Raw genomic sequence first — 27,154 nt, 5'->3', positions numbered from 1 at the left:
TATTAATCTTCCAAAGACAAATTTACATATTGGCTTATTAATCAAATCCATTTTGAATGCCGCTGAGGGGTATGGCATGCTTTGAATCATACCTACACAAATAAACCAATCTGCAGAATAATTCTGGCTTTCCTCTCTCCTCTAGGATGTAGTAAGTGCACTGGAGCTAAACTGTTTGGATTTTTCGTTCAACTATGTTGAGTAAATTTTTCTATACAGCTCACTTTTGTAACAGCACCTCCTATTCAAACTAAACGAGTTAATGCATCATGTTAAGTACAGAGCACAATGTCTTACACATCTTAAGCACCGAATCATTTCAGTCACTCAGTACTGATCTACTGATGGTGAAGAAAAGCAACGAAGAGGTGCAGACACAGGGATAAACGAAACAAAGAGCATAAGGAGGGAAATTCTTGAGCTAATTCTTAAGATAGTTACTGTGAAGCTGGAGGAGGGTCCCGCCTAGCAAGCAGTTTATGTTGAGAGCCACCACTGAACAGCCTGCCCAGGGTGGTAGATGATTGGTTAGAGCTGGATTAGAAGTGTGTGTGCTATAGCACACAGACTGTACTGATGGAATCCACTTGATAAGATGCATGTTCAGGTTGCTAGTGCGTATGGGAGATTGTGTGGCTTTCCACACAATGTATTTGTAATGCTAAAAAAAATGGCAACACCCAGAAGTGAAACACTAATGGAGAAAAAGATAAGCTGAGCTCCTGCTAGATAGTAGGGGTCTCGTGGGGTATCACCAGGGGTGTGTTGTACAAGGGTTAATGGGTGTGTCTAGGAGGAGCAGTGACTGGAGATCATGGATAGCCTGAGGGCCCGGTTAAGAGGCTCCACGCTGCCAGAACTAGTTCTCTAGGTGTCCTTTAGCCCCTCTTACTGGGAGGTGGCTCTGGCCCACACATATAGTGTCCAAAACCCGTCTTCATATGCAAGTCTTCAGTGGGCAATGGGTCACAACATGATGCCCAGGGTCCCACATGTGACTCTCGAGGCCTTGGTAAGGTACACAGAAACTCTGTGGTAGTGGAAGTTTTGTCCTGATTGCCTACACTGGCTCTCGTTGGATTTTTCTTTTTTGGTCAGTCGTGGGGCTTGATCTCAGGACCTAGGCACTGACCCTGAGCTCGTTTGCTCAAGGCTGGTTCTCTACCACTTTGGTCACAGCTCCACTTCTGGTTTTTGGGTGGTTAAAATGAGTCCCAGGAACTTTTCTGTCTAGAATGGCTTAGAATCTTGATCTTCACCGACCTTCCTGAGCAGCTAAGATTACAGGTATGAGCCACCAGCACTCAAGTGGATTTCAAATATAGGCACATAAACAGCTTTTAAGACACAGGTGATGTATAAACTGGACATTCACAAGAGCACCCTGGCAAGCCACACACTGCAAAGATCATTCCAGGACAACTCCGGAGGGAAAAGAACCCACTCTGTAAGTGGTGACTCATGTAGAGAGGGGTATGGAAATCCATTTCCAGGTTTGGGTACTTTTCTGGTTCTAAAAAAGTTGAAGGCATCACAAGGATGAACTAGTGAGCTCTTATGCTACTCCATCAGTTGAGCCAATGGGTAGAAAACCAATTAGAAAGAGGCAGCCCTCATATGCACAAGCTGGGCTTGCAGGAGGTATAGGACGGAGGAATACAGTCAAAGGCGGGTCCAGGGAAAATGCACAAGGCATTATCTGAAAAACAACAGAAGAAAAAAGAAACAGGAGTGGCTCAAGAGTGCCTGCCTAGCAGACAAGAGGCCCAAGTTTCCCAATACCACAAAAACAACTGTGTGCTGAGTGCCGGTGGCTCACGTCTGTAATCCTAACTACTCAGGAGGTTGAGATCTGAGGAAGCCAGGAAAGTTTGTGAGACTCCTATCTCCAGCTAACCACCAGAAAACCAGAACTGGCACTGTGATTCAAATGTTTGGGCACTAGCTTTGAACACAAATAGGCTCAGGGATAGTGCCTAGGCCCTGAGTTCAGGCCCAACTAACCAAAAAAAAAAGTGACATTTTCTTTCATTCCAATATGCAATGCCCTATAATTCTGCTTTAAAGCATAAGAATCATGGAGAGTTAACTTCAAAATACTACAACTATACTGCCCTTTTTTTTTCCCAGTTGTGGGACTTAAACTCTGAGCCTGGGTGTTGTTCTCTAGCTCTTCAGCTCAAGGCTATTATATTGCATTTTATACTATAGAGCTCAAATCAGATTACATCTGAGTACCCATGCTGATTTTATTATATACAAAACAGTAAAATTGCTGGGCAGAGAAAATACACAGAAGCAGGGCTACTGGATACAATATGAGATGCTCATCATGAATAGGCCTTAGGCTCAGTTCCCAAACAAGATTGAGTCTGAGCTTTTTTTGTGTGGGTCACAGGGCTTGAACTTGGCCTGGGAGCTGTCCCTGAGCTCTTCAGCTCAAGGCTGCCGCCCTATTCTTGAGCCAAGCCCCACTTCTCATTTTCTAGAGGTTAGTTGGAGATGAGAGTCTCAGGTCTTTTTGTGCCCGGGCTGGCTTTGAACCTTGATCTTCAGATCTCAGCCTACTGAGTAGCTAGGATTACAGTCATGAGCCACAGCGCCCAGCTTGAGCTAACTTTTAATACAAGTATATTTCAAATATAACACTAAAAAACCTGAAAAACAGATAGAATTAGGTACTCTACATTTTTCTTTGCTAAATCTGTACAAGAGTTTTTTTCTCGTCTATTTAAAAGGAAAACGAATGAGTAACCACAACATAAGGCATCTATTGTAAGTACAGTCACACAATCAGGGTAGGCAAAGATCTCCAGAAGAGATGGCAATTGATGCAATTCTTGAAAATTCACTACATTTTGATCCATGGACAGGTGGCTAATGTTCACAATTCACGTGTCCTGATTTAATTACATAACACCACTAGTGGTGTAGCCTGATTTAATAACATTATCACCACTAGTGTATCCTTGGACAATTTACTCAGTATAAAAGAAGCATAGTATTAATTAACCCACCTTACAACATTGTTCAAGGAAGACATAATACTGCCATGAAACACCTGGAACTTAGGAAGCATTCCCGATGTGGTAAATCCCTGTAACACCTTACAATGTCATAGGGTGAAAAGGGTACTTATCACAGACAAATAATAGTTTATATAATACAGTAATAACAATATTGAATAAGTAATTTTATTTCCATGATCTATTTACACTGTACAAACACTGATGAAAAGCACCCACAAGTTCACAGTACAATATATTTACTTTTAAAAATATAGTCCTTTATAAAAGGTTCATAGAACACAGGCAGGTCACTATGTGACAAAACCCTTAAAGCATGTCACTGATTCCGTGATACCTAATGAGAATGCTTTCAAGTCCAGTCAATTTCACAATCACAGGTCACCATTGGAGTTTAAATACACAGGGTTTTAAATTAAAACAAAATGGAACAAAAAATTTCTGTGGTGGAAAGTTTTGAGGCAATACACATTAGTTCATTACTTTCAGAAATATTTGTCATAATCCACAATTTCAATTTAATCTGTTCAACAACACATTTCAACAAGTTTAGCAGTCCAGAAATTGTTATATTTTCTATTTTTTCTTCTTTGCTGGTTCTCCTGCTTCTCCTTTGCGCTTTTTAGCAGTGTGCTCATCTTTTTCATCATCTTAAAGTAGGAAAGAATTTTAATGAGTGCTTTTCAAAAAACAAACATTGAAACTAGTCAAGTTCCATTAGTTTTATTAAACAAAACAAAAACCCAACTTCATCAACTCAATATGCCAATAAGAGCCAAAAATAAGCTTTAGAATTCTGATACTAAATGTATGTAAAACAGGCAAAATTTGTTCAATTGCAGCAATATGAAATTTACCAACACCCATCAGGCTCTATTAAGGTTGCTGAAAATAAATAAGTATAGGGCAAGGGAACAGTTTAGTGGCTCATTCCTGTAATCCCAGCAACTCAGGCTAAGATAGGAAAGACTGCTGTTTGAGATAGAACCAGGCAGAAAGTTAACAAGACGATTTAATCAATAAGTCAGGTATGATCTCAGCATGGAAAGTTAGACATAGGAGGACTGCAGTCTAAGGCTAAATCTTGGCAAAACCACCAGATGCTTCTTGAAAAATAAAGCAAAGAGACAAGGTATGCTCCAGTAGTAGAATGACTTGCTCAGCAGTCACGAGACCCAGCAATACCCCTAAAATTTTTAAATGATTTTATTTCCATGAATATCAGAGTTGCAATAAGACAGTTGCTCTCGCAAACTCTATAGTATTTACATTGCATATATTTAAGAATAATTTGTACTTTTTTTGGTGCCAGTCCTAGGGACTGAATTCAGGGGTGAGCATTGTCCCTGGGCTTTCCTCAAGGCCAGTGCTTTACCGCTTGAGCCACAGCACCACTCCTGGCTTCTTCTGTGTATGTGGTACCAAGAAATCAAACCTGGGTCTTCGTGCATGCTAGGCATGCACTCTACCAATAGGCCAAACTCCCGGCCCACAATCTACACTTTTTAATAGAGCATATTGTCTTCCTTTTTCCAAAAAGGATCAGTCGAATTATGACATCATTTAAGTGGTTACCAACTGTCTTTTTATTTTTCAAACTTTCTCACCTCCTAAATCAACTGCTCTCTCCCCAAATCCTTGTATATTAAAAAGTACTCAGGGCCAGGAGTTTGGCCTAGTGGTAGAGTGCTTGCCTAGCATGCATGAAGACCTGGGTTCGATTCCTCGGTACCACATACATAGAAAAAGCCAGAAGTGGTGCTGAGGCTCAAGTGGTAGAGCTCTAGCCTTGAGAAAATTGAAGGACAGTGCTCAGGTTCTGAGCTCAAGCCCAGGACTGGCAAAACAAAAAAAACAAAAAACAAAAACTCAGGTAGGTCTGGTAGCTCATGCCTGTGAACTGAGGATCACTGCTCACAACCAACCTGGGGCAAGAAAGTCTGTGAAGCTCTTACCTCCAATTAACTATCTAACAGTGGAGCTGTAGCTCAATGTGATAGAATTCTAGCCTTGAGTGCAAAAACTCTGGGACAGCACTCAGGTTCTGAGTTCAAGACCCAGGACTAGCACACACACACACAAAACAATTCATAGAGGTAGAATAATGTAGAAGATACTATATTTCTTTTTAAATTTTAGCAATAATTTATTTTAGTACAACAGGACTAGAGAGAAATAGAATAGAAACATTTTCTGCTCATGTAGGAAAGGTTCAACATGTTATAATTTTAAAGGTACAAATTCATTTTGAGCCCAATAACATTGTATATATTTTTTTTTTTGGCCAGTTATGGGGCTTGAACTCAGGGTCTGGGCACTGTCTTTGAGCCTTCTCAAGGCTAGCATTGAGCTACAACACCCCTTCCAGCTTTTGTGTGTGTAGGTGGTACCAAGGAATCGAACCCAGGGCTTTGTGCATGCTAGGCAAGCAATCTACCACTAGACCACACTCCAGGTCCCTAAACTGTACCATTTGAGTCACTTTACCAGCTCTTTTCTTTGAGGTAGTACCTTGATTTATGCCTATCTTCTATTTGTGCTTCTTTGTATGGCTGGGATGACTCAGCCACTGGTCAAGATATTTTTTCTCGACTGCTATTACAACCCTCCTTACTATCCAACAACAGGAAATGGATAGGGAAATGAATAGGCACCAGTGACTCACACTTGTAATCCTAGCTACTCAGGAAGCCAAGATCTGAAGATCAAGGTTCAAAACCAGCCATGACAAGAAAGCTCAAAAAAAACCTTTTATCTTTAATTAAACTCAGAAAAAGGTGGAAGTAGCAGTGTGGCTCAACTGATGAGAGTACTAGCCTGGGGCCAAGAGTTTGGCCTAGTGGTAGAATGCTTGCCTAGCATACATGAAGACCCAAGTTCAATTTCTCGGTACCACATACATAGAAAAAAGCCAAAAGTGGTGCTGAGGCTCAAGGCTAGGTAGAACTCTAGCCTTGAGAAAGTCCAAGGACAGTGCTCAGGCCCTGAGCTCAAGCCCAGGACTGGCAAAAACAAAAACAAAAACACAACAACATTTAAAAATGTGAATTTTTTTCTAATGTGATTCTTCATAAATTACAAATAAAAATTTTGTCAAGGAGGGCCGGGAGTTTGGTCTAGTGGTTGAGTGCTTGCCTAGCATGCATGAAGACCCGTGTTCAATTCCTTGGTAACACATCCATAGAAAAAAGCTGAAGTGGTGCTGAGGCTCAAGTGGTAGAGCTCTAGCCTTGAGAAAGTCCAAGGACAGTGCTCAGGCCCGGAGCCCAAGCCCAAGACTGGCCAAAAAAAAAAAAAAAAAGATCAAGAGACCTAACTTGAGGTTGCTAAGACAAATTCCTTTTAAAATGCTGCATTTGAAACCCTATACTGTGTTTTGATAGTGGTCTGAATTTAGATAAAATTTGATTGCTTTCTCATCTGTAAAACAGTAATAATGAATCATGTGCCACTGCCATTATCAGGTTGCTAAAATAATAAACTAGCAAATTACAGCTCAGCAACATTTCCCTATGTGGTTTTACAAGGCTCTACATATTTGTGTAAAAGTATTCATATTACACAATATTAATGCTCAAATGCTCATTTAAGATCTCAAAAAAAAAAAAAAAAGGTGGGGCTGGGAATGTGACTCAGTGGTAGAGTGCTTGCCTAGCATGCATGAAGCCCTGGGTTTGATTCCTCAGTACCACATAAATAGAAACAGCAAAGTATGAGCACTGAGCTTCTTCAAGAAACTCAGGGCCAGTTCCCAGGCTCTGATCAAAAAGAAAAAAAAAAACTACTTGTACAGAATGATTTTCATAACTGACTTCTGCTATCCGTGGGACATCAGTTGAAGAAATGAAAAAGTTAGGGAGACCCAAAACTCACTAAGCATGTCTGTCAGTTAAGAATAAAAAAAAATAAGCAAAACCTATCTCTAAGTAAAGGAGGCTAAGTATAAGTAGCTTTTATATTATGGGAAGACCAGAAATCTACTTAAAAGGCACACGTTTTCTAAAAGTGTAAGTGTAAAACACTAAGTCAGGTCATCCATTAAGTACTTACGAGGAATTAGTAACTACAACTTAGCCTACAGAAGATCAGGATCCTGCTGCTGCTCCATGAGTTCATGTTCATAAGAGTTTGATGAAAAAAAGAAATCACACAGGTGTGAAGCGCAGTAAGCAGTATTAACACATATAGCATATAGAAGAGTGAATTAGTAATTAAGAGATTATACTATAGAGATTTTTCCTTTTGAGTTGGACTTTGAAGGATAAATTTACTAACTAGAGGAAGACATTTCAGAAGCAATATACATCAAATGGCAGAGCATGATCTAATTTATTCAGTTCTAAAAGATCTTATAAAGGGGGCCGGGAGTTTGGCCTAGTGGTAGAGTGCTTGCCTAGCATGCATAAAGACCCAGGTTTGATTCCCTGGTACCACATACATGGAAAAAGCCGGAAATGGTCCTGTGGCTCAAGTGGCAGAGTGCTAGCCTTGAGAAAGTCCAAGCACAGTGCTCAGGCCCTGAGCTCAAGCCCAGGACTGCCCCCCCCCCCCCAAAAAAAATCTTATAAAGTACTAAAGAGGGGAAGAACAAGACAGGTACCAATAGCCTGTGATCCTAGCAACTAAGGAGACTGAGATCTGGACATCACTGCTCAAAGTTAGCCCAGGGAAGGAAGGTCTTTGAGAATTTTATTTCCAATTAAGGAGCAAAAAGCCAGAAGTAGAGCTGTGGCTGAAGTGGTAGAGCACCAGTTTTTAACAAAAAAACAATCTCAGGAACAATGCACACACACACACACACACACACACACACACACTAGTGATGAGAGAAGTCTGCTACTGATGTGCTCTAGGGCAAGCAAGTTCTAAGCAGATATAACTACTAAAAACTTGATACTGGCTGCAGTGGGATGAATGGAACTGGGAAGGAGATGAGAGTCTGAAAGTAGAAATTACTGTGGGGGTACACATAAGAGATGAAATTATGACACTATAAATACAGGTAAGGGGCCAGGAGTTTGACTTAGTGGGGTGCTTCCTACTTGGAAGACGTGGGCTCAATTCCTTGGTACCACATACATAGAAAAAGCTGGAAATGGTACTGTGGCTCAAGTGTTAGAGTACTAGCCTTGAGAAAGTCCAAGGACAGTGCCCAAGCTCTGAGTTCAAGCCCCAGAACTGGCCAAACAGAAAACCACACAGGTATAAGAACAAAATCATTCCCTCTCTTTTTGTGGAGGTATACTCAGGGCCTTCTGCTTGCTTCAGTCACATCTCCAGCTCCTTTTTGCATTGGCTACTTCGAGATTTGAGATAAGAGTCTTGCATTATGCCCAGGCTAGCTTAGGTTACCATTTTCCTACCTAGTGTTTCCTCTTGTCATTGGGGATGTCAAGAAAAGGTGCCCAGCCATTGTGCTTCCTCCTTAATTGGGGTAATAGGTGCATGCATGGTGTCCAGCCAGTGGTTGAGACAAGTCTCCAGAAATTTTTTTTTGGGGGGGGGGGTGCAGGAATTGGCCTCAAACCCGATCCCTGTCGTCCCCGTCCGTCCGTGTTCCCCCCCCCCCCCCCCCCCCCCCCCCCCCCCGTCTTGACCTCCCAAGCGGCAAGGATTACAGCCCTGTACTACTCTGCCTGGCTCCTCCACTACCTTATTACTATGCAATTAAATCTAATTCAGCACACTAATTTTAGTTCTGAAACACGACAGCTTTCATACAAACAGAACCCTTCAGCACTTCACAGCTGCAATCACAAGCATCCATGAATTAACTGCTGCTGTTCTAATAATAATGCGCCGCAAATCACATTAAACTACTGGCTCAACTGCCAAGAGACTTCACCGTAAAGCCAATAGGCACGAAAGCATTGATCTAGTAAGTATCTCATAATTTTTAAGTCCCTCACAAGGACCCCAAGATAATGCCTACAAGACAGCCTGGCCATCCTTACCTGATTCCACCGTCTCCTCCCCTTCGGGGAGAAGCCTAGCTTTCTTAGCATTCTGTGGGGCATCATCACCATTGTCCTCATATATGTTGGACCATTTTATTGCCATATCCAGCTCTGGAGGCGGGGCTTTCTTCTCGGCAGTGTAGGTTTCCGCAGGAGGTATATAGTTTGATTTCCATATTTTGAATTCCTTTGGAGGCTGTTAATTAAGCACATTAAGACGCCCTGTGACGAACCGAGGTTCTTAGGATGTATATGAGCACATGCACCGCCCTGCCATTCGCTTTATCTGGCTTTCTGGCTCTTTTTTTTTTTTCCCTTCAAATTAAGGCATATTTATTATTAACTTTTTTTTTTCTTTTTCACGAAAACCACCACAATTCTGTTCAGTGATAAGTTCAAAGGGCTCCCTATAGGAAGAAAGCTAATAACTTTTAGTTACCACAGAAGAATCCAGTCCCAGACACTACGCCAAGGCTGACCCCTTCCGGAGGCTGCAGCAGACGCTGTCTTGGAGGCACTTCGGCGTCAAAGGGGAGGGGTCTCGGGGAGCAGCTGCAGCGGGGGGAGGGGAGGGGGCAGGGGAGTCACCACCGTTAGTTCTCGCCGGGCTGGCGGGGGGGGGGGCGGGGGGGGGCACCGAGCGCGGGGCGGGGGCTGACCTCGCAGGGGGCAGGGCTGGCACCCACCAGGTGTGGGTGTGTGTGTGGGGAGGATCGGGGCTCCCCGGGGGGGGGGGGGCGGGAGGAGGGCGGGCGGAGCGGCGTGGCGGGAGGCGGGGGGGATGTGACTGCGTGTGCGGGGTGGGCGGCGGCCCCCGGGACGCGGTCTGGAAGAGCGAGGATCGGAGCGGGAGCCGGGGCCGGGCCTCACCTCCTCGGGCGCCTTCACCACGCGCCTCTCCCAGTCGATCTGCTTGTTGAGCGGGTTGTAGAGGAAGGCCGGGCGGGCCACACTGCGGAACAGCTCCTCGGGCCCCGGCAGCCGCTTCTCCGCCCGGTTCCCACCGCCCCCCGCCGACTTCGCCGGATCCGAGGTCTTGCGACTCGTCTCCTCCGGCTCGCTCTGATCCTCCTCGTCCGAGGAATCCGAGCTGCTGCTCCCGTAAGCCGCAAAATAGCTCAGAGGATCCTTCTCCTCTGCTGCCATGACGGCGACGCGCGTCGAACGACCTGGGACTCCGCCGGAAGCCGGAAGTTGGGAGCCGCTGCAGGGCCCGCCCTGAGGTTGGCCCCGCCCTACGCCTGGCAATTGGCTAGTGCTGTGCGCCCCCTGGCGGCCGCAGTGCGCTCCTACTACCGGGCCGAAGGATGGAAGCTGGAGGCCCTGCGCAGTACTGGGCAAGCTTACCGAGAAGCCCTAGGAAGAGAAGGAGGTCCTGAGTCAGTGGTCTCAGCCAACGCTTCAACCTTTATTAAAGACATAGAAGAGGCAAGAATTTTGTCTTCCGTGGAAGAGCAACCGCCTAAAAATAAAGCTCTGGATTGGATTTCTTTTTCTGTTTTTTTCCTTTTTTTTTTTTTTTTTTTTGCCAGTCCCGGGCTTGAGCTCAGGGCCTGAGCACTGTCCTTGGACTTTCCTCATGGCTAGAGCTGCACCACTTGAGCAACAGCACCACTTCTGGCTTTTTTCTATGTATGTGGTACCGAGGAATCGAGCCTGGTTTTTCGTGCATACTAGGCAAGCACTCTATCGCTAGCCAAACTCCCAGCCCCTGGGTTGGATTTCTAGCCCTTCAAGAACACAAAATAAAACAAGTAAAAAGAAGAAAAGTAAAAGAGTACAAGGCCAGCCCTGGCAGAAAAGTCTGTATGAGATGATCTTCAAAATAATCAGCAAAAAGCAAGGCGGGAGGTGATCAGAGCACCAGGTGGACAAGAAGCAAGTGTGTGGGGCCCTGAATGCAAACCCCATTCCTACCATTTAAACAACACCAACAAGAAACAGCTTCAGTGTGTTCCACTTTGCTGCCATGGAAGACCTCTGCTGGAGGCAGACCTCCCCACGCCACCCTCATTCAAAATCAAGTTATTTCTCAAGTGCAGCCTGAAGGTTTCTGATGGTAGTGTTCTTGGATGGCATCTCACTTCTAGCTTCCTTCCAACCCCCCTGGCTTGTCCCATTAGCCTTTCTGCATGTCTATTTATGGATCTTAGATGTTGGTATTTCCCAGCATAGCATGCTGCTTTTCAGCAGTACTAGCATTTTGTAGGTGCTATTTGCGTGACAGCCCATCACTCTTCTTAGCATTAACGTCCATATGCCATGATTCCCAAATATAGGCCCCTAATCCCAGTCTTTACAAAGTATAAGACCCAACTGTTATGTCCTCCAGGAGAAATGGTCCCTTCCTCTAAGCCAGTAGCAGGCATGCCTTGGGGCAGTGGGCGGTCCCCCAGATTCTCCGGTCATTTCCTCATCCTCTAAGGTCACCTCCTCATCAGCTGCCATGAACTCTCTCTCTCCCTCCTCATGCCTTCACCTCATGTGGGCCAGCAGTTTGGACTCTCTGACTCTTTCTCCCAGTTTCTCTTTCCTTTCTTCCCCAAAAGTGTGTGGGAGTCTCATTTCGGCAGCTTTTACACCACCCTCCCTTGGCTTTTAAATTTATCATAGGAACATCTGCTGGGCCCTCAAATGTTCTGTTTAGTGAAACAACCGTATCCTATATAACTTGTTGCTACATTTTTGTTCCCTCTCCTAGCCAATAAAATAATCACCAGGGAGGGACTGGGAGTTTGGCCTAGTGCTTGCCTAGCATACAGAAAGCCCTGGGTTCAATTCCTAGGTACCACATACATAGAAAAAAGCCAGAAATGGTGCTGTGGCTCAAGTGGTAGAGTTCTAACCTTGAGAAAGCCCAAGGGCAATGCTCAGGCTCTGAGCTCATCAAGGCCCAGAACTGGCAAATACATAAATAAATAAATAAATAAAATAAAAATAAAAAGATAATCACCAGGGAAACCAAAGATTTATTTTTTTACTCTTTCTGGGAAACTAGAAGAAGATGCAAAAAAGAAAAAAATCGGTGTAAATGTTTTAGAGCTCACTATGGTTGTCTACTCGTTCAAGTGAGACCCTCATAGAAGTTGGGTTCTTCTCTAGAGGTACAGACGCAGGGACAAAGATAACACCCATCTTGTTCATGCCTCTCTCCTAGACTCTACGGAACAATGTCTATAAACTTTTAGATAGGAGGACTGCACTGTGCTTTGGCTCCTATTTTACATTCCTAGTACTTTCTTCAGTGTCTACAGGACAATCAAGTATTGTTGGATTCTAATAGTGTGTGAAAAAGTAGATCTAAATCAGTGTTGCTTTCTTTTCCCCCACAATTTCCCATTGGAGTCTGACAGAGGAAAATAAATAAATAAACAAAAGGTCCTAAAGTATCCTTATTTGTCTATCCAAGTACAAGCCAGAATCCATCTTGCTCAGCTTCTCCATTGGGGGCCTTTGAGATGATATGCCTGTAGTCTCATCCTTATTCTCAACACCAATGGCAAGTTCAGAGGCTCCCTGAAACACCTTCAGGGTTGATAATGGGATACAAGGACTCAAAGTACTTAAGTAGACTCATGGTAATAGTTTACTACAGCAAAAGAAAAAACATTAAAAATCAACCAAGGAAAGGATGTAGGAACAGCATCTAGAATTCCACCTTGTGAGCTTTCTGCATTCATGAGGGAATTGACCTAGACAGAGCTAGTATATTCTGGCAAAGATTTGACAATATGTCTGGAGGATTGCCAACCAGAGAAGCCTACCGAAGCATTGAGTTTTCACTTGGCCAGAGTTATGCTTGGCCATAAATACATGACTAGTAACATTTGACCTCAGACTCTGGCCTCCTCTTCAGAATTAATACAATGTGGCCCAAAGTCTCTAGGAGCACAAATATTTTTTGGGGGGGACTACAATAATGTTCTGCGCCTTGTACAATTTATTCATAGTTGTTTCTAACATAACCTTTTAATAGAGAAAAAAAACATTTTTTTTTCTTTTTGGGCCAGTTCTGGAGCTTGAACTTGGTGCCTGTGTGCTATCCCTGAACTTTTTTGCTCAAGGTTAGCATGCTACTCCTTGAGTCCCAGCTTCACTTCCGGCTGTTGGGTAGTTATGGACTTTCCTGTCTGGGCTGGCTTTAAACCAGAATGGTCAAATCTCGGCTTCCTGGGTAGGTCCAGGCATGAGTTACCAGTACCTGGCTACAGATAGTTATTAAGTAAAACAGGCATTCTTAATATAACTATGTTTTTCTGTGGCTTTTGTGACCTGTCTACTATTTAGTGTCACTGGGGATGGGTCCACATGAATCCTGCTGACAAAGCTGCCAGGATCCTATGTGACTAGATCCAAGGACCACTTCTAACTTGACAGTTCAAAAAGTGACAGTAAAACCCATGTTGTAGGATGTTATTAGGATTGAAAATAAAAAGGATTCTAAATGTTCAAATAACAAACATGGTATTTGGTATCCAAGGCTGTGGTTCCTGTGTGATCCCTCCCTGCCATATTCAGATGTCAGCATGGAAACATTGACTTGTGATAGGTGCATACACCCTGGAGCTTGGGGGTCTTTAAAAGTTCCTCTGTTGATTCCAAAACGGAAAAAAATTCAAAAAACAAAAGACAATTTCTGACAATTTAAATAGTAGGGCAATTCAGGGTGAGATTTTAAGAGCAGCATTCAATTTGTGTGCTTTTGTTGTTGTTGTTGGTGGTGGTGATAGTAGTGGGGCTTGAACTCTGGGCCTGGGGTCCCTGCGCTCTTCAGGACCCCTGGAGCCACAGCTACAATTCCTGTTTTCTAGTGGTTAGAATAAGTGATAAGCCTCACAGACTTTAGTGCCTGGGCTGGTTTTGAACCACAATCCTCAGAGCTCAGCCTCCCGAGTAGCCAGGATTACAGGCATGAGCTGCCAGCTGCCAGCTTCCCCTCCCTTGCTGGCTCATACCTGTAATCTTAGCTACTTAGGATGCTTAGGTCTAAGGAAAGTCCGATTCTTATTTCTAATTAATCACCAGAAAACTGGAAGTGGCACTATGGCTCAAAGTGGTAGAGTCAAAGTGGTAGAATGCTAGCCCTAAGCAAAAAAGCTCAGGGACAATGCCCAGCCCTGAGTTCAAACCCCACAACTGACAAACAACAATGAAAGAAACAACTATGACCAAGATTGGAATAAAAATCTATCAAAATTGCTTTATCAACTGTAACAAAGGTATCATGTCAATGGATTTATTAACATAGGAAACTGGGGAGGGAGTATTTGATAAGTTTACTTTTTGCTCTCTATAAAAGCCTATAACTACATCATAAAGCATTTATTTATTTATTTATTTATTTATTTTTTTGCCAGTCCTGGCTTGAGCTCAGGGCCTGAGCACTGTCCTTGGACTTTCTAAAGGCTAGAGCTCTACCACTTGAGCCTCAGCACCGCTTCCGGCTTTTTTCTATGTATGTGGTACCGAGGAATCGAACCCGGGTCTTCATGCATGCTAGGCAAGCACTTTAACCACTAGGCCAAACTCCCGGCCCCAGCATTTATTTTTTAAAAGTTAAAAAAAGTGGTATTCCAAAAAGTAATGTTTCACTGCTGCATTCATGAACTTAGTAATAAATTATATTTTTTACCATGTCAATCAAACATCTCAATTTACAGTTTGGGCAATGGCCAGCTTTAGTGGTTAGAGGGGGAAAGTCAAGCATTGCTGTACACACAATGTAATCCTAGCATTTGGGAAGCAAAGGTAGAAAGATTACAAGTTCAAGGTCAGCCTGCTGGTATGCAGTAAGACCCTGTCTCAGAAAACAACTCAAAAGAGGAACTGATTTTTTGTTGTTGTTGGTGCCAATACTGAGGCTCACTCATGGCCTGGGCACTGTCCCTTAACTTTTTTCCCCTCAAGCCTGGCACTCTATTACTTGAGCCACATCTTCCCACCCGGCTTTTTTGGTGGTTGAGGTGAGTCTCACAGACTTTTCCTGCCCAGGTTCTTGGATTATAGGTCCTATACCACCGTTCCCTAACAGGAATTGATTTTATAAGATCCCCCAAACCCAAAGCCCAAGTTTTTTAAGATCTCCATTGTCTTGTCTCGATATAGTTGTCTAACAGTCTAAAAGAAAACCTAGTGTTAAAAATGATAAATACAGGTGCTATGGTAGGTCTAAATTTTGATCTTTGATTCTGAGTACATCCCAAATGGTTTGTTTTCTCTTCTCCCTCCTCATCTTTGTCCTCCTCTCCTTCCCCCTCTCCTACCTCCTCTTCCTTTTGAGATAGGGTCTTTTCATGTGTCCTGGGCCGACCTCCAACACCATCCTCCTGCCTCCACTTCCTAGATGCTGGCACGACAAGTGTGTATCACCATGACTGACTCTGGAGTAATGTGTTGCACAAAAAGTAATACATATTAAAAAAGTTATCCGAAAATTGGACATTTTGTCTTATGCATTTCTCTTTTAAGCCCTAAAATATCTCTCTACATGTTAAAAAAACAAAACTTTTATTATTAATAGCAACTTTCTAGTTTTACATCTAACGGAAATAAAGAAAATAGATATCAGGAAACAGAAATTATAATTTAAATGAAAATAATTATAGTAGAAGACTTATAAATGCATAAAATCATTTAGACTTTGTTTTACAACAAAAAATAAATCTTGCTAATGGCCTGATTATTCCAAGTAGTGTTAAAAATAGACCTTATACAGGGGCCGGGAGTTTGGCCTAGTGGTAGCATATAGCATATAGCATGCACGAAGATCCAGATTCGAATCCTCGGTACCACATACATAGAGGAGTCGGAAGTGGTGCTGAGGCTCAAGTGGTAGAGCTCTGGCCTTGAGAAAGTCCAAGGACAGTGCTCAGGCCCTGAGCTCAAGCCCAGGACTGGCAAAAAAAATAACAATTAAAAAAATAGATCTTATACATACATATGTATGTACACACATATCCACATATATGAACACACATATATGTATATTCACATATGCATGTATATGTACACACATATATAATACATATAAAATAGTGAGCCATCTGGGGCCAGGAGCATGGCTTAGTGGTAGCATGCTTGCCTCGCGCAAGATGCACAAAGCCCTGGGTTCAATTCCCTGGAACCACATACACAGAAAAAGCTGGAAGTGGCACTGTGGCTCAAATGGCAGAGTGCTAGCCTGAGTTCAAGCCCCAGGGCTGGCAAAAAAAAAGCCATCTGAAATTGCACATTTTGTTGTAGACCCCAAGATATCTCTTACATTAAAAAACCCTTTGTTAATAGCAACATATATATGTGTATATATATTATGTTGTGTATACACATATATATTATAAATTAAGTTATTCCAACTCATTAAATAAGCATGAAAAGTACTTTTTAAAAATCACACCAAATTACTGTAATACAGATATTTTCCTTTACAAATAAAAAAGATAAGCCAAAGATATGACTTTTTTTAAAAGAAGTAATAATTAGTAAGATTAGTAAGAAATAAATTTTGACAAATTGAGATTTTATATGGCTAAACCCTATCAGGTGTTTCTCTAGAATCAGGAGACCTTGTGAGACCAAGTGGGAGATTTTTCTAGTACATTGGCAGTGTTCCTATGACTAGCTGGTTTTACTACCAAATAAAAACAGCTTATTTCTCAAAATTTACTGCTAAAAGGTTGTAAAAGACTACTAGAGTAAACACTTGTAGTACAAATGCATTGAGAAACATTATTTCCAGTATAAAAATCTATCTCCAGTTGGCATCAGGGGCTCATGCTTGTTAGTCCTAGCTACTCAGGAGGCTGAGAGCTGAAGATTGCAGTTTGAAGCCAGCTGGGGAAGGAAAGTCCATGAGACACTTATCTCTAATTAATCACCAAAAAAAGCCACAAATGGAGCACTAGTCTTGAGCAAAAAAAGCCCAGGAACAATGCTCAGGCCCTGTATTTAAACCCCAGGATTGGCAAAACAACAACAACAACAAATAAAAAGTATGCTCAAATAGAGAAATGTTCCGTCTTGCAGCATTGAATTTTTTTTGAAAAATATTGAAATACCTAAAAACATGAAAGAAAAATATAGAAAAGTACACGACATGGTTTACATTCAGTTATCCCTAAAAGCAAAAGTTTTATTTACAAACTGTTTACATTATGTTTTAAAAGACATGTATCAAATGTAAGTAAATCAGTACAGAAGTTTTACAAAAAGATTACATTGTTTAAAACATTTTTTTTTATCATTACTGAAAAAAATCAAAAGGCAGCCAAGTGTCACTGCCGTGAGACAGTGCGTGATCGTAAAGGAAGAAACATCTCACTAGAGTTTCCACAGTTTCCTCCGTCTTCTAGCTGCAGCTCTGGTGGCAGAGGAGGTGCTCCGGGGTCCCCAGGTCTAGGAAGTGTAGTTGAAGAGAAGTTGGTGTTTTCAGTTCTGCCTACTTCTAGGACAGGCAAATTCAGGCAAGACTCAGTAGAAAAAAAGGGAGCCGTGCTAGATTCTCCTTCTGGCTGGTACGTGACAGTGGACGCTCTACGTTTTTCAGAAAAATTACTTTCATTGGAATTTGATCTAGCCAGGTTTGTGGCTCCATCTGGAAAAGGTTCACAGCTGCTACATTGTAGGCCTGCAATAAGATTATTCAGATGTAAATGCAAAAGGAAAAGAAATGAAGTCTACTCCTACCTTATAAGTTCTTAAAAAATTTGAGTAAATTACTCCATCCCAGAACTTAAAATTTATGAATTGTCATAATCTCTCTCAAATTTCATTTGCTTTTCTCAACAACTGTACTATTATTTGCACTTTCTAGATAAGGAAAGTGTCTCCAGGATGTTAACTGACATACTAGAATTTACATTTAACGTAAACCTGCATATTTAACTATTGAAAGAACTTGGGGAAAATAAAGCAATTCCTGAAATTTTTCATAAGAAATAGCTTTGGAAATAAAAATATTTATGCATGCATTCATTCATTTTTGAGGGTCTATGTAGCCCAGGCTGGCCAAATTTATAATGTTCTTGCTTTAGTCTTCCAAGTACTGGTTTTCTTTTCTTTTCTTTTTTTTTTTTGCCAGTCATGGGGCTTGAACTCAGGGCCTGAACACTGTCCTTTGACTTTCTCTAAGTTAGTACTCCGCCTCTTGAACCACAGCACCACTTCTAACTTTTTTTATGTATGTGGTACCGAGGAATTGAACCTGGGTCTTCGTGCATGCTAGGCAAGCACTGTACCACTAGACCAAACTCCAGGCCCCAACTACTAGTTTTCTAAGCACTATATCCATTTAATAAATACTCTCTAGTATGCTGATACAGAAAATGTTGGCGTGTGCTAAAATTCAATGAGCCAATAAATAGTAATTACTGATTCTTTTGTGTTTGTGTATGTGCTAGTTCTGGGCTTGAGCTTAGGGCCTGGGCACTGTCACTGGGCTTTTATATTGAAGGCAGGCTGCCACAACTCTACTTCCTACCTTTTGGCAGTTGATTGGACTTTTTTTTTTCTTTTTTGCTAGTCCTGGGCTTGAGTTCAGGACCTGAGCACTGTCCTTGGACTTTCTCAAGGCTAGAGCTCTACCACTTGAACCTTAGCACCACTTCTGGCTTTTTTCTATGTATATGGTGCTGAGGAATTGAACCCAGGTCTTCGTGCATGCAAGGAAAGCACTTTACCACTAGGCCAAACTCCTGGCCAGGTAGTTGATTAGACTTTCATGGCTAGGTTACCTTTGAACTATGATCCTCACATCTCTACCTCCCAAATAGCTAGGACTTGGTGTGAGCCAGCAGGCACATAGGGTATTAGGGTATTAGAAATATTCTCTCACTAGGAAGATAAGAAAACAAACACCCAAGAGGTTATTCTAGTAACACCCCAGGACTTCTTTGTGGGAAAGTGGGAGCTATAATTAAAGAGATAATGTCCAGGTTTTCAATCAATGACAGTAGTTATAGCCATCAAACATTTTTTTCATATTAAAAGGGTATAGTGGACAATTAGCTTCAAGACTGAAAGAATAAAAACAATATATCTTTCTGCCATGCTTAGCAAATCTTCAATCGTTTACAGATACAGAAACTTCTGAGTTGAAAAATTTTAGGTGAAATCTGCAGTTTGCAAAGCACATTTATATAACTCCTTTTGTCTGCTAGTATTCCCACTCCCCCCCGTCCCTCTGCTGGTCCTGGGCGTGAACTCTGGGCCTGGGTATGTTCAGGAGAGCATCTTGCAATCACGGCACTATACTCCCAACTTGAGCCACAGTGTCATTTCCAGCACCTTTTTTTAATTTTTATTTTTTGGCAGTTTATTGGAGGTAAGATCCCACAGAATTTCTTGTGCAGGCTGGCTCTGAAACAGGATCCTTAGATCTCAGCCTCCTGAGAGGTAAGTAGCTATGTTTACAGGTGTGAGTCACCAGAACCTGGCTTTAGCATTTTCAACTTTACAGTATATTCATCACTGTCTTGTGGTACATAAACTACTTTTTTTATATATGGCACACAAGGGAAAACTTGCAATTTGTACTAGCGAGGCTATACAGATTGAGTTTTTCAGGGGCAGAGCCCCAAATGACTCATTTTTCTACCTCCAATGACAGGAACTGTTACTCTAGAGCCACATCACACGAACATTTAACTTAGTGCTCTGCAGAGACAGAAAGGAAGAGTGAGTGTGGAGATGGGGATTTACATTGTGCAGGCAATTCTACTCACTTTGCAATCAGTGAGGCATGTGATCTGGGGTAAGGATGAAATGGGAGAGGGAAGTATGGTATTTTCTGCTCAGTTGTCAGGCTCTGTTCTCAAAGCTAGTGATCTACACTTGAGCCATAGCACTACTTCCAGCCTTTTCTAAGTAGTTTACTGGAGATAAGAGCCTCACAGACTCTTGCTGCCCAAGCTGGCTTTGAATTCCAATCCTCAGAGCTCAGCCTCCTGAGTAGTTAGAATTACAGGTCTGAATCACCAGGGCCTGGCCCAATTACTTTTAATAATCAAATGGTGGAAGAAACACTACCAGAGTGGGACTTATCAAAATACTTTACTGTAAATAATCTTTCTGTGTTTTGTTGTATGCTTTTTTCTTTTCTTGCCAGTCCTGGTCTTGTTCTCAGGGCCTGAGCACTGTCCTTGGGCTTCCTCAAGGCTAGCACTCTACCACTTGAGCCACAGCACCATTTCCAGCTTTTCTATGTGTGTGGTACTGGAAAATCGCACTTGAGTCTTTGTGCATGATTGGCAGGCACTCTACCACTAGGCCAAACTCTTGGCCCCCACTGTTTTCTTTAAAAAAAAAAAAAAATGTATGTAGCTGAGGCTGACCTTTACCATCTGACCTTGGTCAAGATGATTGTGATGATCTTGTCTCCTGAGTAGATACTGTTCTTACATATTATATACAGTCGAGTTTTACCCCCGAGGTTATCTTTCAATAGGTTAACGATAGAAACAAATTTTACTAAAATTTCACTTTAGTAAACTCTCTATAGATGGCATTCTTAAACGAGCCTAAATATGGAGTATCATGATATTTCATGTTTGCTAAGTAATGACACATTTGGTAAATGTGACTTGGATGTAACTGAAGCTTAAACTTCTGATTGCTTTTGCATTTTTTTTTAAAGCACTGCTACATTAACTCTTCCAATACCTGAAGTACTTACTTTTGAGATATTCTAGTTTTATATTTCTAAGCCTCAGTACTTCATCTGTAATCTTCTGTATCAGGAAGTTCTGTGTTTTTTCCCTTCGAATAGATTCAACAAGGGTGTCTAGTCCTTTAGGGTTTTCTTGTAAGTAGTCTAACAGTTTTCCAGCTCTTTTTCTACTTGATGTGCGGCAAGAAATTTCTTCTGTGTCTTCTCTGCTGAGGATTTTCTTTGCACGGAGGTGATCAAAATGTCTCTCAGCTATGATTTTCTCACATAGGTAAACACGCAAATTTTCTAAAGCCTAAAAGACAAAATAAAATATGCTTCAATGTTAATTTTGTAACACCTAGGGGAACCACACAGATGATTGCTATAAGTTAGGAATTTTAACATTGCTCTGAAGCCAGGAGGCTTGGAAACCTTTCAAAATATAGACTAAGATGAAAGTCGAAGCAAACACAGCAGGTCCCACACATTTCTCCTAGCTTCTTCCTTGCTCTGTTTTTACTTTCATACCAGAAAACTAACCTCAGACTATTGTGGAGAGGAATCAGTCAAATCTAGACAGACTGGGTCCCTGGAAACAGGAAGGCCTGCTGAGGGCTGCATTTAGGGGTAAAGGTAGGAAGAAAGACTACTGTATACTTTAGTATTTACCCTTTAGTGTTAAATTCAGAATTAGGACTAGGGAGGATAACTTAGTATGAAGTCTCACACTTTGTCATACTTGCTATTAATTACTCCATTTCCCTAGAGAAGCCACTAAAAATTTAGTGGCTTAAACAAAAACTTCAAAACCAATAACCCTAAAAACTTTAAAAGAGCCCATAATATACCTGCCTTTTGAAATCAGAAAGATTTCAGAAGACTGACTCATTGAGTCAGTCTTGGTAGAAGGGAGAAGGAATAGAGTGTGGGAAGAAAAACTAAAGGAATAGTGTGCGTAGAAAGAAAAGGATATCACAGAAAACAAGCTCAAACCTGAGAAGTACCTCACAGAACCTAAGTAGCACAAAATTATTGTTGGTCTTTTTATTTTATTTATTTGTTTAAATTTGTAACTGGTACATACACATACACATTGAAAAATGTTTAAATCAGGTCCATGTTGGTTTTAATAGCACTGACAATTTGATGCCAGTGATTGTATGAGTTTTTCTACTTAATGGGATTCTGGGTAAGTGACTTAACCTCTATGTCTACTTCCTCATTTGATTGTTATGAGGAATACATTACTTATGCAAATTGCTTAGAGAAGTGCCTGGTACTTGGTAGGTGATCAGCCTGGTTAGAGATGATAACAATGATGATTAATTCAAGTCACATTTAGAAAGATGAGCCAAAGGCAGTGGAAGATTTTAGTGGCATCCTTGTACGCAATGGCAGAAACACCATATAGGTATAGGCTTCCTGTAGTTCTTGCTTCACTAAATGCCCACATGTAATTCCTAAATTCCCTATTATCACAAAAGGCTGACCACAAGCATGTAAAGATGAAAGAGTTCAACCTGAATGCAAATAACCCCTGTCCATCACACAGAAGCCAATCACGTACTGGGAAAACACAGTGAGCAACTAACTCTAGCTCCAGGACATGGGAAACTTATGTGTGAGCTAGAGGCACACAGGTGAGCAGGAAGATGGATATTAACAACTGTGGGGTGACTAGCAACATAATATACATCTGGGAAGATGGTAAGGAATGAAGCTGGGAAGGACAACTGGGGTTAGATGATAGATGGTTTTTCACAACATGCTGAGGAATATTCATTGCCCTGTAATCACGAGTCATCAAGGGTAACTAAAAGGAGAAATTAACAAGCAACTTGCACAGGGCAAGGGGGAAACCAAAACTGGGATCAAAGGAGACCAATTAGAAGATTTGCTGCAATTTCCTTACAAAAGGTACACTGTATGCATTTAGCGGTGAGGATGAAAAAAAGGTGGTATTTAAAAGATAAACTCTTTAAAAAACTTTATCTATATGCTGATGTTCCTCAAATTTACATTGCAAACATGCCTTTCTCCACATACCTAAGGTACTTCAAATTAATCTGAAGTTTTACCTTTCTCTGTTCCTTTTCTCTGATAGTCTCAATTCATTTATAAGTACTACCATCCATTCAATCTTGCTATAAACCTAAAACCATCCCTGACTCTTCCTCTTTCACTCTCTTGCCACAACTGACCACCCACCAAGTTCTGGCAATCTAGCACATACGTGTTATATGAATTTTAGACTATGGTGTTTTGCTGGTAATTAAGGACACAGTTCCTGAAGCATGGAAAAATAGTGGGAAAATTAAAAGCATGCTCTAAAGTTAGGTCAACCTCAATTCAAATACTGAATCTGCCACATCCTTCTGTGACAGCTACTGCAAATTAATTTCTCTTAGTTTGAGGATCCCTATGGATAAAATAGTGATAAAAATTAATAGTCCCTCATGCACAGTTACTGCTAAATAATGACTATGTGATTATGGCAGGCAAGATTCTTGATAGAGTAAAGTTCCTCTCTACCCCTCTTCAGCTTCATTTACCACTGTATCTTTCCTGGAACTTTATGCTCCACCCCAAGCTGCTGCCAGTGACTTTACATTTGGGTTATTTTCTTTTGAGAAAATAAGTACCTATTTATCCTTTAAGAATTCAGGCCAGTGGTCATCTTCTTCCAAAAACCTTAATTCCCCAGGTCAAACACACATCCCTCTCCCCTATCTGTGCAGTACCTTGTGCACACATTTCTGTTTTACACCCAGGTCCTACATCTTGCACCTCATCTCCTAATTGATTCACAGACATTTTCATTCTGTCCCATTTCTTTTTCTTTTGGTCTGTCATGGGACTTGAACTCTGGGCCTAGGTGTTGTCCCTAAGCTCTTCAGCTCAAGGCTACCGCCCTACCCCTTGAGCTACAGCGCCAGTTCCAGTTTTTTGGTGGTTAATTGGAGATAAGAGTCTCACGGACTCTAATGCCCAGTCTAGCTGTGAGCGCAATCCTCAGATCTCAGCCTCCTGAGCTAGGATTACAGGAGTGAGCCACCGCACTCGACTGTCACATTTCTTAAAAGTTATCAATGGCTTTCTTGCTGCCAAACAGGCCACATTTTATCATTACCCTGTTTAACTTCTCAACACTTAGCTTTACCCTTGCTCCCTCAAACACTCCCTTTATTTTTAAATGGCTTTATTTGTGTATGTGTATGTGTGGGGGGCAGTACTGCGGCTTGAATGCAGGGCCTAGGCATAGTCACTTAGATTTTATATTCAAGGCTGGCACTCTACCACTTGAGCCACAGCTCCACTTTTGGCATTTTTGGTGAGGAGCTAGGATTACAAGTAGGAGCCACCAGCACCTGATAAAACATTCTTCTTTTACAAATACCACACTTTTCTAATTTTCTCCTTATCTTTGTAGCTATAATGCCTCACGTTTAAGTCTTCTCTTTGAAGGATCTTGTTTTCTCTTTAAAGGACCTTCCTTGTTTTAAAGGAAGTTGAGAGCTGCTCAACTTCCTAAGTAAATTCATTTCATTTCGTACAGTTGTAGTTGATATCTCTCTTTTGATCTTTAGATTTGGCAGACTTAATTGGCCTGATTTTTCTTTCTTTTCTTTTTTTGCCAGTTGTGGGGCTTGAACTCAGGGCCTGAGTACTGTCCTGGGTTTTTTTTCCCTCAAGGCTAGCGCTCTGCCACTTGAGCCACAGCACCACTTCCAGCTTTTCTATATATGTGGTACGGAGGAATCGAACCTGGGTCTTCGAGCATGCTAGGCAGACACTCTACCACTAGGCCAAACTCCAGGCCTTGGCTTGATTTTCTACTCACTAATCTGGTTTTACTCTCTTCCTTAACTCTGACACTTAATTTGCTACCAAGTCCTGACATTTCTATGTCACAAAGTACATTTAGAATTCTGCTTTATCTATCTCCATTGCTTCACTCTGATCCAAATCACTTAGCATCTTTTATTACAGCAGTCTCTTCACTTGATTCTCCTCAGTCCATAGAACATGGAGAGGGATCTTTATAAAAGCATTTGAAGCATGCAAGAAGCCGGTATGTTTTGTTCAATACTGTATACACTTCTCACAGTGCCAGGAAGATGATGTTTTGAATGGATGCAAATTCACTGCACTTATTTTGCAATTTAAAATTATTTTTTTGCTAGATACTGGTGTCTCATACCTGTAATCTTACTGAGAATCAAGGTTCAAAGCCAATCAAGGCAGGAACTTCCAAGAGACTCTTATCTCCAATTAACCACCAGAAAATTGGAAGTGTAGCTATAACTAACTCAAAGTGGCAGAGTGCCAGCCTTGAGCACTCTTAGGGGCAGCATCCAGGTCCTGAGTTTAAGCCCCAGGGCCAACTTTAAAAAAGCAAGCAAGCAAGCAATAAAGGCCTGGATTTGAGAGAGAAGGATGTTTATGAATGTGAAGGAAAAAAATTCTTTTTCATAAAAATAGTTTTCTCAAGGTTATTAATTTCAAATTCAGTATAATAAATTGGCATGGTGAAAATGGATAACACGAATGTATCAACAAAAGAAGTACAAAGGCCTGGAAGCCACTCTTCATATCTGCATTCTGATTATTCCCTTCCAGGTTCTGTCTTAATCAACTGTAGTGCAAGAGTCTTCTTTAGAGTTTGTTATGAAGATGAGGGAAAAACTGAATGACACAAAATCTGCAACACAGTAGGCATACTTCTTAAAGTTCATGCCTTTACTGACATCTTCAATAAGACAACTTAGTTATTTTATAGTAGTTTTAAATATCCCCATTTTAATTAGCATATAAAGCATAGGCCTGATTTTAAAAAAAAAATCCTTTCAGGTCAAAGGGTACTTTCCATATAGCAATACTCCATAAATCCCTGCCGAGAGGCACAAGTCTCATTCACATCCCATTTCCTACTGCTAATGAGTAATACCAACTGCAATTATGAGAACAATGTAATAACCCTTATATGGTTGGAGGTGAAAAAGGGAGGATGAAAAGCTTTGAGTGAAAAAGCTAAGGGGCTGTGCCCAAGCCCAGCGTTTAAGCCCTAGGATTGGCACACAAAAGCATCCCCTCTCCCCTACTTTTGTGAAAGTACTGCAGTACTAAGTACTAACACACTTCATGTTGCGATTGGAATTAATGTGAAGTACCTTAGTGGTGTCATCTAGGCCCCATGTGGCAAAATAAGTAAAATACTTGTTTTTGTGCTCGTCACAAATCACACCTCAAGGAAGTCATTCTTTACAAATGTGAGGTTTTGTACTGTTCTGCTGCACCTAAGCAGAAGAGTTGTAATCTAGCTACTTAGTATTTCCAACGTTTGTCTACAAATTAATTCTCAACTACATGCGATCCCCACCCCCCACCCCCTTGCCATTTAAATACGTGGGCGTCTGCTTACTAGGGGAATTCCAGACTGCACTTTCAGCTGGCGAGGTCGCCCAGTTCCCTCTGCAAACCTTTCCCGTGTTTGCCCTTCTAGGATTCTGTTACTGGTCCACCTTCGCTCCAGGTCCTTTGACTGAAGGACGAGCCCGGGCCGCAGCTCGACCACAGAGCTGTGAAGTGAGGGGTGTGTGTATTGGGGGGGGGGGAGGGTCGAGGGGGCCGCGTGTGAGAGGTGGACGTGAACCGACTGCCACGAAACCTCCCGCTGAGGATCAGGACGCCCCGACCCCGCGCCGAGTGCTTTCAATGGGTGTTCTTAACCTGTCGAGGTGGAGGTTCTTCCACCGAGGTTCCAGTGCACGATCGCCGCCGGGGCCCCAGCCTGGCGGGAACTTTGGCTCTTCCCTTCCCAAGTCCAAGGTTCGGCTGTCCTCTCCCGCCCGCTCCGCCGGCCCGGGCCCCGCAGTACCACTACTCACGTCCTTTTTTACTTCCGTCAGGTCCTCCTCGGTGAGGGACGGCACGGGGGGCTCCATGACCGAGTGGTGGGGAGGAGACGCCTACTTCCGCTTCTCAAGTTGGGGCTGCGCCGCCCCGCCCTGACTGGGGGGGGGCTTCGGCCTCCGGGTAACCGGGGACCTGGGACGATGAGCAGCGGGGGGCAGACAGCCGCCCCTCGGAAAACAAAGGAACTCTTAGGGGTCAAATCGAGGCGCTTCCGGCTCCGCCTCCAGGGATGGCAGCGTTCGAGGTCTTTGCGTCCCAACTCCGAGTTCAGGCCGCCGCGACTTCCCTTTCCGAGAGGCTCAGGGACAGGCTCCGCCCCTCGGCAGGGCAAACCCCGCCCTATTTCTGTGTCAGCCAATCAGCGCCAGCCGATTCCCGCCCCTCCCACCTCTCTCGGCGCGTTTCCGGAGTGGCTCCGCCTACATCGGGGTGTCACCTCCGACCACTCCCTCAAGGAGACTATCCTTTGAGTGACATGGGGAGGAGGGGGAAGAGGGTCGGCTATCCCAGAAGGAATCGTTTCCGGGGGTGGGGCCTGCCGTCTTGTAGCCTAGCGGGGTTCGCCCCGCCCTCGCGAAGGCTTAGGTCGGTGGCGTCAGGTCTGGGATTGT

At 42.5% G+C, this 27,154-nt stretch overlaps 2 protein-coding genes across 2 annotated transcripts; both read right to left on the bottom strand.

Moving 5' to 3' along the window:
* Window positions 1-2,603: 2,603 nt before the first annotated feature.
* On the bottom strand, window positions 2,604-10,158 carry C6H1orf52 (chromosome 6 C1orf52 homolog). The gene is made up of 3 exons (XM_090334501.1): window positions 9,854-10,158; window positions 8,981-9,179; window positions 2,604-3,676 (listed from the first exon to the last, which is right to left on the bottom strand). The coding sequence occupies exons 1-3, from the start codon at window positions 10,127-10,129 to the stop codon at window positions 3,603-3,605; spliced, it is 549 nt and encodes a 182-aa protein (XP_090190627.1). The 5' UTR covers window positions 10,130-10,158; the 3' UTR covers window positions 2,604-3,602.
* Window positions 10,159-16,449: 6,291 nt separating this feature from the next.
* Bcl10 (BCL10 immune signaling adaptor) lies at window positions 16,450-26,841 on the bottom strand. The gene is made up of 3 exons (XM_090333705.1): window positions 26,516-26,841; window positions 20,652-20,940; window positions 16,450-17,606 (listed from the first exon to the last, which is right to left on the bottom strand). Exons 1-3 carry the CDS (start codon window positions 26,570-26,572, stop codon window positions 17,254-17,256), a joined length of 699 nt encoding a protein of 232 aa, XP_090189831.1. The 5' UTR covers window positions 26,573-26,841; the 3' UTR covers window positions 16,450-17,253.
* Window positions 26,842-27,154: the final 313 nt, after the last annotated feature.

This window comes from Megascapheus bottae, chromosome 6 (assembly GCF_031878675.1).
Source record: "Megascapheus bottae isolate mThoBot1 chromosome 6, mThoBot2.hap1, whole genome shotgun sequence".
NCBI lineage: Eukaryota > Metazoa > Chordata > Mammalia > Rodentia > Geomyidae > Megascapheus > Megascapheus bottae.
Note: the sequence above shows the minus strand (reverse complement) of the source record. Positions and strands in the feature narration are given on the sequence as shown.

Coding starts and splice junctions, on each gene's coding strand:
- C6H1orf52 (XM_090334501.1), bottom strand. CDS start 10,129: ATGGCAGCAGAGGAGAAGGATCCTCTGAGCTATTTTGCGGCTTACGGG. Junction 9,180..9,853: donor TGGTGAAGGCGCCCGAGGAG/GTGAGGCCCGGC, acceptor CTTAATTAACAG/CCTCCAAAGGAATTCAAAAT. Junction 3,677..8,980: donor GGAGGAGACGGTGGAATCAG/GTAAGGATGGCC, acceptor TCCTACTTTAAG/ATGATGAAAAAGATGAGCAC.
- Bcl10 (XM_090333705.1), bottom strand. CDS start 26,572: ATGGAGCCCCCCGTGCCGTCCCTCACCGAGGAGGACCTGACGGAAGTA. Junction 20,941..26,515: donor TGACGGAAGTAAAAAAGGAC/GTGAGTAGTGGT, acceptor TTTGTCTTTTAG/GCTTTAGAAAATTTGCGTGT. Junction 17,607..20,651: donor AAAACTAGAATATCTCAAAA/GTAAGTACTTCA, acceptor ATCTTATTGCAG/GCCTACAATGTAGCAGCTGT.